This window comes from Prionailurus bengalensis, chromosome D1 (genome assembly GCF_016509475.1).
Source record: "Prionailurus bengalensis isolate Pbe53 chromosome D1, Fcat_Pben_1.1_paternal_pri, whole genome shotgun sequence".
Lineage (NCBI taxonomy): Eukaryota > Metazoa > Chordata > Mammalia > Carnivora > Felidae > Prionailurus > Prionailurus bengalensis.
Window position 1 is genome coordinate 8,765,500 of NC_057346.1, and position 14,660 is coordinate 8,780,159.

Sequence of the window (14,660 nt, forward strand, 5' to 3'; positions counted from 1 at the left end):
TTAAAAACGAATGGCTCTTAAAATGACTTCTTTGATTCTCTCTCAATTACGGGGAGAGATAGAGAAGAGTATTTAATTTGATATAGGCATATGTTTGGTTGCTTTCTAAATCTTCTCATATACCACAAGGCTTCATAAATTATGTTGAGCTCTTCAGAATAAAGGTAAATAACTTACATAGCTATCATAAAAATTATCACCATGTAAGTTTAAAAATGCATATTGGTATATGCATGCATGTCTGAGTTTATTAACTTGTAAGCTCTTTGATATCAGGATCGTGTATTTTTGTGTTTCTCTTCACGGCATGTAACCCAGAACCTTTTTGAAACAATATGTGAAAGTGATTTTATATTGGGGGGGAGGAGAAAGGGGGATAAGGGGGATTGGGAGGTAGAGGGGTTGGGGAGGGTAGTCCCTAATACTCATTATTATTCAGAAACAAAGTCTGTATACTAATGTTGATTCTAAAATTTAGAAATAATTAACTTTAATTAAAACTAGATTTGAATTCTGTGTAATGGAGGGGAGAGTGTCTTCAATGTCTGTTGCCTTTATAGGTGCATGTGAAGGAACCTTGGCCTGCTCTACGTGTCACCTCATCTTTGAAGACCACATATTTGAGAAGTTAGATGCTGTCACTGATGAGGAGAATGACATGCTCGATCTGGCGTACGGGGTAACGGATAGGTAAGATTTTAGGATGACTTCAACTGTACTAATAATCTGGGAAGATAAAGGTTTTAGTAGTTCATATCTACCTAAGACCAGCCTCATGCATGTAATAGTGATCTCCTGGCATAGATAGATGACAGACACGAACTTTGAATATCAAATATGTGACATTTCTTTTTGTTTTCACTATTCTACAGTTTTCACCCTTGTGAAACTTTCCATTTTGCTAAAATAAAAAAAATTAAAAAAAAACAATTGAAGGTATTGGAGATACAAGTTCTAGATTCTGATAAATCTACTTTAGTCTTTTTTATTCCAGGGATTAATATTTTTCACAATTTAATGAGTTGGGATTCAATTTAATGCTTTTTACAGTGTTCTTGAAGGACAGATTTGAAAATTGGGTGAAATTTTCATGGGAAGTTTTACCTACTTCAAAGAACAGAATTTTAAAAGAAACTTAATGTATAATAACAACTATATTAAAATGAATAGTCCTGTTTCTAAGTGTACCTGGTAGTAATTTATTCAGAGCTTATTCTTGTTAATTAATTAACGGGTGGAATTCCTCTCAAAGGTAGTCAGATTTATAGTACCAGATGATATCAAGTGATATTTTTAAAAAATATCTATTTAAAAAAATTACCACGTCTTTTCGTTGGAGTTAGAGGAGGTAGCTAGTTGAGTTACTGTTTCAAAGGACAACATAATGAGGGCTGGCTTAATTAAGGTTGGCTTTGGTGTCTAACCATAACTTGGCGACCCTAATGAAAACAGTTGTTTAAAAAATTAAAAGTAATAGTAATAATAATAGCTTGATTTGTGTATTATGTAACCATAATTGTGTTAATTCCTTAACGTAGATCATCTTACTTAATACTCACAAAATTGCTTAGCTCGTTAGTATTTATTTAGAGGTGAAGAATCACCTTCTTCCATTTGTGGTTCATTTCTCCCGTGGTGGCAGTGAGACGGATACCCCGGCGGGAGAAGCCGGGAAAGCAGTATCTCTGTAGACTTCACAGCAGAGCGGGCTGTGGCTGCCATCGTCCTGTCCCCCTTCACACCTTCAGGTGCCATATTCTCTGTCAACACCTTTTTTCTCCCCCACGAAGAGTGACACATAGAGTACACTCAATGACTGTTGTGGGGAAAGAGTAGGATGCTTCTCACAGGTAGCAGTGATAAAACACTTGGACACATCTGGAACGAAAATAATTTTGTTCAAACCTAGTACCATAGACAGAAACTGTTTCTAGGGTACCATATACGAAGGATTCCAAAACAGAGGAACAAGGAAGTTCAGCCTTTTGGTTCATACATGTATTTTAAAGTTAAGTGCTCTGTAAATGTCTTAAATTTTTAAGCTAAAACACCACTGTTTTAATGTTTATTGTAGGGTGTCCTTACCCACGATTATTGACCCACTGGTGACACATGGGCTCATCTGGCCCTTACCGTAGTGGTTACTTGTCTCTCTTTTCGTGTGACAGCTGGTGCCGTGTCTGTTTCTTCACTGTATCTCCAGTGTCCGATTCACAATAGGGCCTCACCAGCTCTTTGTGAAATTAGTGGTCGATAGAAGGAGAAATTCAGGAATTATCTGTGAATCTGTATTTCATGATAGTCATTGCTCGCTGCCACCAATTTCCAGGGATAATTTGCCTAGAGGCCTCAGTTTCTGTAGTTGTGAGATGAGGATAATATTAGTACCTACCTGGTAGGGTTGTTTGTGAACTTTTCAGAACAGGGTCTGGGGGGAAAGCATTCATTAAATAGCTTTTAGCACTGTAATGATAAAAATACCAATTTATATGCCAGATACTTAACTATAATGCCTCGGTACTTTACAGAGGCGATTTCTAACCTTCAGGGTTAGACAGTATCGTCACCATTTCATAGGGGAAAACAAGGTTTAATTAATTATCAGAGATTTTCTCAAGGCTCCGCAGCTAGAGAATAACACAGCCTTGATTTGAATCAGTTATGTTGGGCCCCAAAGCCCTTGATTTTGCACTGTTTCAAGCTGCTTCTCTGAATTGAAAACCAAACCTTAGGAGGAAAGTAAATACAATACCCCAGTGTATTTGCACTGTCAGGTAAAAATGGCAAAGGTGACTGGAGAAAATACCTTCAGGGTTGGCACAGTGTCAGAATTTTATGCAACTAATAGTGAAATCAAGGCTGCCTTGCTATCTGTCCTTGTCTGCAGGTACCAGACACTTTCTAGGCTGGGGAGACCTAGAACAAGGGGGTAGAGGAAGGAGAGAGTGAGAAAACAGCCACAGGCCCCCACTGCCCGGTCTTCCAGGGCCAACCCTCTCTGGGTTCCCATAACACACACTTCCTGTTCCTGCACTTCCACGGCACTTCTTGTATTCTGCCCCTTTTCACTGACCGCTCTTTCCTCTCTGTTTCTCTTACTAAATTAGAAGTGCCTCCGGAGACTGGCATTATCTTCTCTCTATATGAACAGCGGGAAATCACCAGCAGTCTCTCTAGGTAGGACTCTCCACAGCCCTGAGGAATTGGTCTAAGATGGCTTGCCACATTTTCTCTCTTGCAGACAGAGCTAAATGCATAATTGAGTACCGTGAAGGCGTCTGCAGTCAACAAATAGGAATTTTTGGTAGAAGGGGATTTTTTTTTTCTATGAGAAATCAAGATTTCCTGTGGTTATATTTACTCCCTTACTCAAAAACTTCCCAGTGGTCCCTCCTTGCTCACTGGTTAAAACCTAAGCTCTTCTGTTGGTGTTCAGAGCTGTCTGTGGCCTGGTGGCCGTTCCAACCCATCTCCCTCCTTGCATGGCAGCCGAGCCAAGCTAAAAACCCGTATCACCTCAGATGTGCCTTGAATCCTGGTTACCTTTGCTTCAAATGCCTTCCTCCTTTATCTTTTATTAAACGTTACCTCCTCCCCATCCTTAAAGCCTGTTCTAAACACCATCTCCCCTGGCCAGAAGTAAGTGCTTCCTTCTCAGAATTTTTGGCTTTCTCTCTCTGTGGTATTGGTCACAATCTCCCATGTTCATTATCTGCAAATGTGTCTCCTCTCTTCTACTTGATTGAGAGTACATTCCTCAATACTGGTATTGGTAAATCATTTCCACAGCAGCCCTGTGAGGATCTCATTTATTATTCATCTTTAGGGTTAGGCTAGGAAATTAATGTCTGGCAGGGTTAAGAAAGTTGCCTGTGAACATGCCACGTTCAGTGCTGGATCCTGGACCACTGGTTGGTTGGCTCTAACCCCACTGCTGCCTCTGTACTGCGGCCCTGGTACTTAGGACGTAAAAGTGTCCAACACAGATTGAAGTGAGTTGCTATTCTGTGCTTACTCACTGACATTTAGTGCTGTTCCTTCAGATGCTCAGTAAGTGCTCGATGGCTGCGTTAACCAAACAAAGACCTGCATGCCACATTCCACCAAATTGTAGACAATCTGATTGCAAGACTAATATTTTTATGTGCTTCTAAGAAAGCAAAAAGCACTGCCGATTAAAATACGGTACACAGTTATCACTCAGCATTTTGTGCATCTCAAAAGAGCTAGACATAGATTTGTCTAAGCATAGATTTGTACATCACTGTTAAAAAAGTAAGATGTAAATAAAATAAAATTGGTAGTAATCCTGAAAAAAAATGGAATTATCGGGGGTGCCTGGGTGGCTCAGTCGGTTAAGTGGCCGACTTCAGCTCAGGTCATTATCTCACAGTCCGTGAGTTCAAGCCCCACGTCGGGCTCTGTGCTGACAGCTCAGAGCCTGGAGCCTGTTTCATATTCTGTGTCTCCTTCTCTCTGACCCTCACCAGTTCATGCTCTGTCTCTCTCTCTCTCTCTCAAAAATAAATAAACGTTAAAAAAAAATTTTAAAAAAATGGAATTATCGTTCTTCTGATGACACATATTTGCTTTACTAATATCAAATTTATGTCCTGCTGTGTATGTTTCTGTATTCTTAACTTTTATAATCCATTTGAACTCATTTTGAGTGGTAATTAAATTCACACATGTAGTATTACCATCTTTCCCACAACTCAGTAGAAGAGACACCTATAAAACATCGTCGCTGAGTTCATAGCTGTGATGTGACACAGCTCCTGGCACGGCTATGATGGTTAGATGCATCTCAATTTCAGGGATGTCAAAAATGTGGCAAAAAATATGCATCTCATAATTGATGACTTAAGTCTACGCATTATCTCAAATTTCTTGTTTTAAAAAGTATAGCTTTGGGGTGCCTGTGTGGCTCAGTCGGTTAAGCGTCTGACTTCTGCTCAGGTCATGATCTCAACGGTTCGTGGGTTCGAGCCCTGCATCAGTCTCTGTGCTGACAGCTCAGAGCCTTGAGCCTCCTTTGGATTCTGTGTCCCCTGGCTCTCTCTGCCCCTCCCCCGCTCATGCTCTGTCTCTCTCTCTTTCTCTCTCTCTCAAACATAACTAAACATTAAAAAAAAGTATAGTTTTCTTTTATAGTCTATATAGTTTTAACTGTCGGGGGATTGATCAGTCGTTCTCTTGGTGTTGCTGAAACTTCTATTCTTTCCTCCAATGTTGTGCCTTCTGATCATTTCACTGCTTGCCAGCCCTCTCAGCATAAACCAGTGGTTGTAGTAGATGACAGAAACTGAAGATTAAAGTGCTTTGGCAACACCTCGCTTTTCATTTTTCATATCTACGTTCTACCCTCTATACCATCTAGCTTTGAAAGGGTTGGGTATGTCTTTTTGATGCAATGGGAATTTAAAAGGTAAGTGAATCTCTAACTGCTTTGGGTAAGAAAATATCCAACCAGCTGCACTGCCTTGTGAATAATCTATACTTGACCCTAAACCACATCTCTCCCTCTCTTACACAGATCTCGGTTGGGCTGCCAAATCTGTTTGACAAAGTCTATGGACAATATGACCGTTCGAGTACCTGACGTGGTGGCCGATGCCAGGCAATCCATTGATGTGGGCAAGAACTCCTAAGCTAGAATAAATTGGAATATTTTCACAAAATTCTACCTATTTTTATAGTTATTATTTCTTAATGTAATGAAATGAGAACATGGGTGAAGGGGTTTATTATGATGATTAGCTTTACTACTTTAATTGACCTTACATAACTACTGCATTTTGTAGTTCTAAAGGTATGCAATCCTTATTTTGGTTAAATTATAAAAAGCAAATCAAATATTAGAAAAATAGTTAATATTATAAAACCTTACATATTTTACCTTAGGTTTGTTTAGCAACTTTAGCAACATATTTTCACATAAATTTTATCCTTAATTACCTGTAAGTTAGGTTAAAAAAAGATATTTTCCCTGTTAGATGTGGGTAAAGACAGAGCCCCTAGATGGCTTATCTAGGGCCATGGACCAAATTAGAAGGTATGTACTAGAACCCACATCTTCTTACCCAACATATATGTTCAGATTGAAACTAGAGAAGTTATGAATATCTTGTTTATATCAGTAATTAAGTGGACAAAACTAAGCACTCCGTAAACTGCTTCATTTCAAAGATAACTAGTTATTCCCTTCTAAATAGTATTTCAGAATTTTGATTCATTGAAAAGTATCTGGACTTCCTCACAGCACGGTGCTGGTTTCTGAGAGCCTGCACTGTAAGAGTGAGCTCCTGTGCCAGGTAGATGCTGTATCCTTTCAGTGACCCAGTTATGGAAGTCACACAGCATCATTTCTGCCTGTTCTCTTCATTAGAAATGAGGCACTAAGTCAGGCCCGTCACTTGAAGGGAGGGGTGTCAGAGAATTTGCAGACATGTCTTAACGCCACTACAATAACCATTATTTTCAGGTTAGCTTACTGGCAGGCATATTATTGCCTATGAAAATTGTCTCTTTAACCAACAGTGTTCTAAACTTTTTTGAGAAGGGCTGGATTCGTTCTTATATTGCATTTTGAAAGATTCTTGTGTCTTCTTTTTTATGATGGTTCATTGGTTTTATTCTATAACTCCCACAGTTTTCTTCTTGACATTCGGTTAAAATCAGAGGGAATAATGGTGGGTTCTTTTTCAATGTTGTATAATTTTAGTTTACATTTTTCTGCATTTTTCCATCAAGAAAGGCAGCTTCCTTTGGTATAATAGTCTATGTAATTGTTGGTTACATGCTAATACTTAATATTGTATTTGCTTTTCACAAATAAAACCAACCTATAATTATGTAAGTAACTCAAAACTGCTGAATTAGTTTTTCAAGTGACCGATTCTAAGAATTTTGAGAACCTTTTGCCTAACTTTCATTGTGAAAATATTGTCTAATTTTTGTCTTAAAGGACAGTTTTCTTATTTTCCTTATAATATTTAAGTATCACATGGTGATCCATGTGGTTTCTATCATAGTCATTTAGCATTAGAGCAATTAGGTTTTGCTTGAAAAAAATGTTTTCTAAGGGGAACTTAGATTCATTATTTATTTTCCCATTTTTTCTTCTTCTTTTTTTTTTTTTTTTTTTTTTACAACTCTGTTAAATGCTTTTCCTGCCCTTAAACTCCCTGAAATTTTGTGTTAAATCATATTATGGATCAGAATTTATTAGATGGATTTCTTATTTATAGGATAACTTATCACCCTATAAATTAAAAAATAGAAATAATGTGTTGTATGTATATTTCCAAAAATAGTATATGAAACTTTATTCTAAGTGTAAACTATTCAAAGGTATTCAAACATTACACACATACTTTGTTTCCCGTTAGAGAAATATTTAAGAATAGAAAGATGGTCTTGGTTAAGCAATAACAGGATTCCTTTTATGTGTCAACACATCACATGATATCAAGTTGTTTTTATCAGATTTTCTTTTGTTTATAAGTTTCTAGAAACTTAACAATTAGAAAACCAGCTGGCAAGGGGAAGACATGACCACTTGCAGACACAAAGTTCCTATTTCAGAACAGAAACAGGGAGTTATAAGATAGTTTAAATCTACTAGAGGCCATCGAGGAGAGAAGCGGACGGAAAACATGTCTGTAGTGAGAGGTGTTACTTCTGCAGAAACTGGCAGTAATACATTCTCTAACCAATGCCTTTATTCCTCTTTCCTTATGACTCCCATCTGCTTGTTGTCTTACTACCTGGATATATTAGTTGCCTTAATTTTTAGACTTGATTTGATGTTATAAAATTAAGGACAGCCTCTGTGACTTTCCGGTCCCCTTCGTCTGCTAGCTGTTACCAAAACCGTGACTGCTCAGCTTGATTTACCCAGTAGTCTCCATCCCTCCCTCATCTGCCCAAGTACTTTGCCCCGGACCGCCCTTTATAGCATTTATATAGTGCTTATCACATGGAGCACTGACTACATTTCTTCCCTAACAGACTATGCTTTTTAAGAATCAGGACTGGGTTGCGTTCAACTTTGTAAGTGCAGTGTCTATCATGGTATTTACCCCACAATAAGTATACAATAAAACCTGAGTTAATCAAAACCTGGTCGTATAAGAAATACGCTTCTAGCATCTTGCTCTGTGGTGGTCTGTTACAGATGAGACTGCATGAGCCCAGGATAAGCCCATGTATTGAGCCTGCCTCCTAACTCCAATTTAACAGAAATCAGGACACACAGGACTATTTTCCTGAGATATCAGATAATTTCCACTCTATTAAAGAGGACCGTGTTCAACTTGTCATCTTTTTTAAACATACCTTGAATGAAACAGCTTTTGAATGAGCCGAAGTTAGGTCCCTCTGCCAGTCTTTGTTCTTCAAATACATAGTGCTGAGGTCCTGAGGGTGATAGATGGTCTCTGGCCCCATGAGTCACGTGACACTGTCATGACCAAGCCTCCAAATGGGTGCTCCTCCATCTTGGAAGTGTAGGCCATCATGTATTTCTGCAGGCTTCAGTGATTTTTCATCAGCGTTAGACTTCCCACTGGTCCTAAGGAGAATTCCTCAGGGCAGTGAAACCAAGCAAACCAAAAGACCGAGAAGGATTAGTAATTTTGTTTTAATGTCCTTTCTTTAGTAGAGTCTTTTGTTTCTTAACTGAACTCCAAAGACTGAGTAAGCCTCAGACAGATGGCAAGATAGTGAGGGAAAAGCATGGGACTTAGTGTTCGAAGACCTGGGTACTGTTTTAAAAATTATCTAAAACATGGAAATAAAGCAAAAAGATTCCTGCAGGTCACTCTGAGGTGGTACTTAGAGGACTGTCTACCTGGGCACCCAAGGATCACCTGATGTTCTAAGATAGAGGCATTAGCAAACTATGTCCTATGGGTCAGATCAAGCCCGCCACCTGTTTTCTGTCAATAAGCCTGATTGGAATTGCAGCCATGCCCACCTCAAGCTTATTGCTTATGGTTGCTTTCATTTGACAACAGCAGAGTTGAGTAGTTGTGACGGAGACCAAATGGCTCATAATGCCTAACATATCTGCTGTCTCGCCTGTATTATACAGAAAAAGTTTGCTGACCCATGCTCTAGGGGAGGTAACTTTGACTTGGTACTTATTATTGACCTGGACCCAGTCCTTCTAAAGTTAGATGTGAAGTAACTTCGAAAAGCTTGTTAAGTTGCAGAGGTTTTCTTTGCGGTAGGAAAGGTGACTCTGAGAGTTATGGTTTCTTGCCTTGTAGGGCATTATCCTGTTTGATGTTTATCTCTGCAGTCTTCCTACAGCATTCTTTTTTCCACTGTGTGTGTGTGTGTGTGTGTGTGTGTGTGTGTGTTTGTGTGTTAGTTCCTCATGTCTTTCTCTGAACCAGCTTTGTCCTTCTGCTGGTCCCCTCATTCATGAGTTAAGTAAATCTTTGCCATAGGCTCACTATGTATTTGTACGAGAATCCTTTATAACTCATAGAAAATTACATAGTGGCCTCTTGAGGCCCCTCTGTGCCTCCTCACAAATGTTTTCTCTTGAGGTAGTCAAGCTTCTGGTTACATATCTGTTAAGTAGAGATAATTAGACCCAGTACCTCAGCCAAACTACTGTCTCATCCATGTAATCATATCCACTGGACAATGTTTTATAGCTTTTTCAATTATAAGGTGGTGTGTGGAAACATTTTTAACTGTAGAGCATTATGCCATTATTGATTGTTGCTTCTTGATGAAATCTAGACGTTAGGTAATAAAGTACAGGTAGAATACTTGTTATGTAAGAATTGCAGACTGAGACTCGATTCTTTGACTTTCCTATTTAGAATAGTTATTTTTTTTTCCACGTTGCTACAAAAGGCCATATTTCATTTTTTCTCATTGCCATGTAATATTCCATTGTGTATATAAACCACAATTTCTTTATCCTAGAATAGTTATTTTTAAAAAGCAGATGTGTATAGGGCTTAATCTTAAGCCTAACTACCCATCTGATGAATGCACTAAAAATAAATGTGCTTTATCTTTTATGTGAGAGAAATGGTCTATTGATAACCACCTCTGTTAAATCTTCCAGAAGTAGCAATGAGTTGGATATTTCTAGACTGTCCTAACTACAAAAGGAAGCAAATAATAATACAGCTTTGAACATGGGCTGGAAATAATTCAGTGCCTTTTTATTGAAAGAAAAAAATAAGGAGCAATTCTGATAAAAGCAAAGAAGGGAAATACCTGTGGCTGAAAATGGAAATACACACCGTTTCCTTTTTCGAGGATGTCCGTCCTTCCACACAGCACGGTTCCTTGTGATACTCCAGAACACACTGCCCTTTGCAAATCTGTTTTGAAAGGATAATAGCACTCCCCTCTCCGAGTTTAAATATATTTTATTAATCAAGCTCAAAAAGAAAATTTTTTTTACGTATTTCTTGACAGCCCAACCTGATTTTTTTCAAGTGATCACTCGATAGATCTTGCATGATAGATATGCCTTTTTGGAGGCACAAGTTGAAACACTTTGGAGGAAGTTTTAATAATCCCATTAAAGGTCCATTTAATAGTTCTGCTCTGGGGAAGTAGCATGCTCTGGGTGCTCAGTGGTGAGCTGTGTGCTGTACAACCAAGTGAAATTGCTAGAAAGATTCCTGTGTATATAGTAATTTCAGGTGATGTGGTGTACCTACGATCAGATTTGAATTACAAAATCAAAAGTGACAGTTCCTGTGGTCTTTTATTAAAATCCAATCTCTTTCATTCATGTCATCTTCCAAATGCCTTGAGAAGTATCTGACACACAGTAGGTGGTCAGTCAGTATTAGCTGAAATTTTTAAATAAATCTACTGGCCTGCCCACCACTGTCTCCCGATTGTGGGATAAAATAGCAGGGGCTTGTGAGAGGAGAAAATCTCGGGTTAGAGCTTTGGATTAATAAGCATAGTTATGTGAAATGAGTTGCTAAACTAAATAAAGAAAATCAAAGGTTTTTATACCATCAACAGCTTCCAAGGTTAAAGTCTTGGGTTATAGCTCTTATCAGGGTGATGAGGAGTCAAACTTTCAAGTGTTTGTAAGTCACTGTTACTTTTGCCAGACAGCTGAACTCTTGAGAGGACAAAATGATTATTTCTTTTGAGAATGCTGCTAGATTTCACAAAACTGAAAACAAAGCGCTCATGTACTCAGCAGTGGGGTGGGCATACTTTGACCTGGCACCCACCTCTACCAGCTTCTGCTTGTGTGTCGAGGGCAATGCTTGATGATCAGACCTTTAGAGTAGGGAGGTTTCTTTTATTGTAAAGGGCAAAGCGAGGGTAGCCCTAGAAAGCAGATTTTTCTGGCCTTTTTGTACTCCACCAGGAACTAAAATCTTCGTCTAACTGTTCTTTGAGCTTTTGGCCAACCAGCTGGTTACATTTGTGCAGGAATCATGCACAGCCTTGGGGCTCTGCCAGAGCCCCAGTGAAACCCCATCCTAGCAGGGTGAGAGCCTCATCTTGATGTGGTTAATGTGCACACCTCAAAATATCCATTATCAAGCTCAGAATTCGTGCCAAGCAGCAGGGTAACAGAACTTACCACAAGGCCTTAGATTATGAAGCCACCTGTTGGCACCCATGTGTCTCCATTATTACAGAACTTTTTTATGCCACAAGTCCAATTTTGTGAACTGACTAGTCTTCCAAACCAAAAGTTGTTTGGAGAGAGAGCAAAGGAAAAACTAAACAGGAAATAAGTAAGCCAACAGTCATCACCTAATGCAACTGCACAGAAAAGTTCAAAAATATTTTAAGTGTTTTCAAAATGTTTGTAGATATCAAAGAGCCAAACCATCTGGGTGAAGCATTCCATTAGCCTTAATTTTTTTTGTAGGGACATTAGTTTTGAGCTAGAAAAAGCTCACCCCTGCCCAAGGTAGCATACTTTGCACTTAACACCTCATTCAAAACTTCCAAGCATGTTACATTCTAATTAGCAATAAAACTTAGAAGTGCATGGCTATTAATGTTTTTCTTTTAAACATTTATCCATGAGCCTTGAAAAGGAGAGGAATCTCTCCTTACCCCTCTCACAGGTCCTGCCAAGATGTTCATTCCATTCTAGCCCCTCCCCTCTGTCCTGCCCCTCCCCCTTTCATGTCTTTCCCTTTTCATACTTACCCAGCTCCTTCAAGCCTTGAAGCCTTGCAGCCTTGAAAGAACTGGGTAAGTATTAAAAAGAATTCTGATTCTCAGGAGTGCTCTGTCTCCCCCCACTCCTCACCTGACACTACCCTGTTCTCTGTCTTCCCCTTTGTGTGGTACCTGTTGTGTCCCTCTTTTCCAAGATACCTTCCACACCTAACCAAACACTAGCACGGAGTAATTAGCAGGAGAGAGTTTGTTGGTGGAACTCATTTGTCTTCAAAGAATGTGCTCATTTGGTCGCCTGATAAACCCAGACTGGAGAGGAGGGGCTGTGGTTTTAAACAAGGAGGACACATTCAGAAATGTTGAGGGTCAGCTTCTGAAGACTTGAGGGTCACCTGTAAAGTCCCATGTAGGGCCTGGCATTTTCAGTATTTTCAGACTTTTTTTTCCTGAAGAGAAGCTGGGACCCAAGTTTTTATGTGAAATCTCCTGATTGTTCTATGTTTGCAAGGATTTTAAGTTTAGTTTGTTTTTAATATTATACGGGATGGATAAAAGAGCCATGAGCAGATACAGTGGGCTGCCATCTTGGATCCTCTGGTTTAGAGGACCCAAGAAGTGGGTTAGTTGAGTCCTAGATTATTAGGACTTTCATTCATACTTAGAAGGCTCTGAAATGTCCACTTGGGTCTCTTTCAGTGACTTTGACTTTCAAGGTACCTCAAAATTCATTCACCTGCTAAAGGGCTTTCTGGGCTTAGGAGGCTGGCCAGACCTGGGGTGAGCCTGTTGACTGACCATGGACTGGAGTAGATCATCCAGCCTCTCCAGGGTATCTGCCTGATTTTCAGATAGCCTCTAGGCTGCAAGGCTTTCTGAAGGGTCTGTATCCTCTCCTGTCACCACATGGAAAGGGTCTGGTGTGTCGTCCAAGATCTCGCCAAGCCTTGCTTTAATAGACAGAAGAAACCTTTAAGCCTGGATTAAAGCCATCCTCCATTAGCATGATCTATTTGAAAACAAATTGGATCACTTCGCATTCCACAAGTGAAGTTCAAGCCTCAAGAGATCCTGAACCTCATGTCTTATGTAGTAACACAAAAAGCCTTGCAGTTCCCTGAATACATCGTACAGTTTCATAACTCTGTGTTTGCTTAACCCGATCCTTGGATCATGCTCCTGCCCCTTCCCTGCTTGGCTAACTCTTGATCCTCTTTTAGGCTTCTCTGGGAAATGTTCTCTGAAGTCCCATCTGGGGTGAAATGCCCCCTTTCTGGACCCCCCAGAATATAGTTCCCTCTCAGCATTTACCGTATTAGAGTGTAGTGAGGTTGGCTGTTGGCTTTTGTGTCCACCACTGAGCTATACACACATCCTGTGTATCATCCTGCCCAGAGCCTGGTGCTCAACACACCCTAGTCAGTCAAGAGATACTTGTACTAGAATGTTGGAGAGCAGGTGTCTTCATGCCCACGGGACAATACATGGGAACACACACACACACACACACACACACACCCCGAACATAAAGTCCTAGATATCCCAAACTCAGGAAGGAGTTACAGCGTGGATAACCTTACTTGTAACATTACTTGTCCCTGGTTTGGACATGTTTTTTGTCCTGGAGCCCTTTAAATGTGCTTCATAGTTCCTTACAGTTTTTGTTTGTTTTTCTACTTTTTTTCATACTTTGGAAGGGCAGAGGCTTCTGATCTAATAAAGTGTGTGACCTTGGAAGAGGAAGGAGAGGGGGAAGGTAATATCCATTTATTTATTTAGCAAATATTTATTGAGCACCTACTGGGTGCTGGGGGTTCTGCAAAGACAAAACAATTACATCACTGTCCTCACAGTTTACTTTCTGGTGGGGCAAACAGAGAACACGTGAAGGTATAGTGTATTTTCGATGGTAAGTGCTTTGGAGAGCCATCACCCAGAGAGGAGGGATAAAGGTGCTGAACGGGGGAGAGGGAGGAGTAAGGACCCAATTTTAAATTAGGTGGTTTCTGAGGTGTAACACGTGCCAGGGGCCACAGGGCCTAGGGATCAGGCAGAGACCAGGGGAGGTCTGGGGGGGGGGGTGGTCAGAAAGGTCAGCAAGTAGAGAAGGGGAGTTTCCAGGTGGTGAAGGCCCCGTAGGGTCATGGTAAGGTCTTGGCTCTCCTCCCGTGGAATGGAAGGTTTTGAGATCAGCAATTTTACCGAGCAAATGCCCAGCGCTGTACTAGGTGTTCAATAAACTACCTCACTTAATCACAGAAAGTACCCTGCAAGGTGGGCTACTATCATCACTTTGTCGGTGCAAACTTACACAACCTTATTTACCCAGACTTACACGACCTTCTCCAAGATCAAATAAGCATTCAGTTGGGGAGCCAGGAAGACCTAACGTCTGTAAGCCCTGGCTTCATTTTTTTTAAAACAGGGATGATACCTATAAACCCGATGCAATTATTGTGAAAATCAGATGCTAATGTATGTGAAATTCAATAAATGTTAATTTCCTAATTTGTCCC

The 14,660-nt window shown here is 39.9% G+C and overlaps 1 protein-coding gene across 1 annotated transcript in view; it reads left to right on the plus strand.

The window, feature by feature from the left end:
- Nucleotides 1-6,870, plus strand: part of FDX1 (ferredoxin 1) — a 37,218-nt gene extending 30,348 nt beyond the window's left edge. Inside the window, exons 3-4 of the mRNA XM_043579278.1 lie at nt 561-690; nt 5,537-6,870. Coding sequence (XP_043435213.1) covers nt 561-690; nt 5,537-5,651 — 245 coding nt within the window. The 3' untranslated portion in view covers nt 5,652-6,870. The remainder of the gene's footprint in view (nt 1-560; nt 691-5,536) is intronic.
- The last annotated feature ends 7,790 nt before the right edge of the window (nt 6,871-14,660 follow it).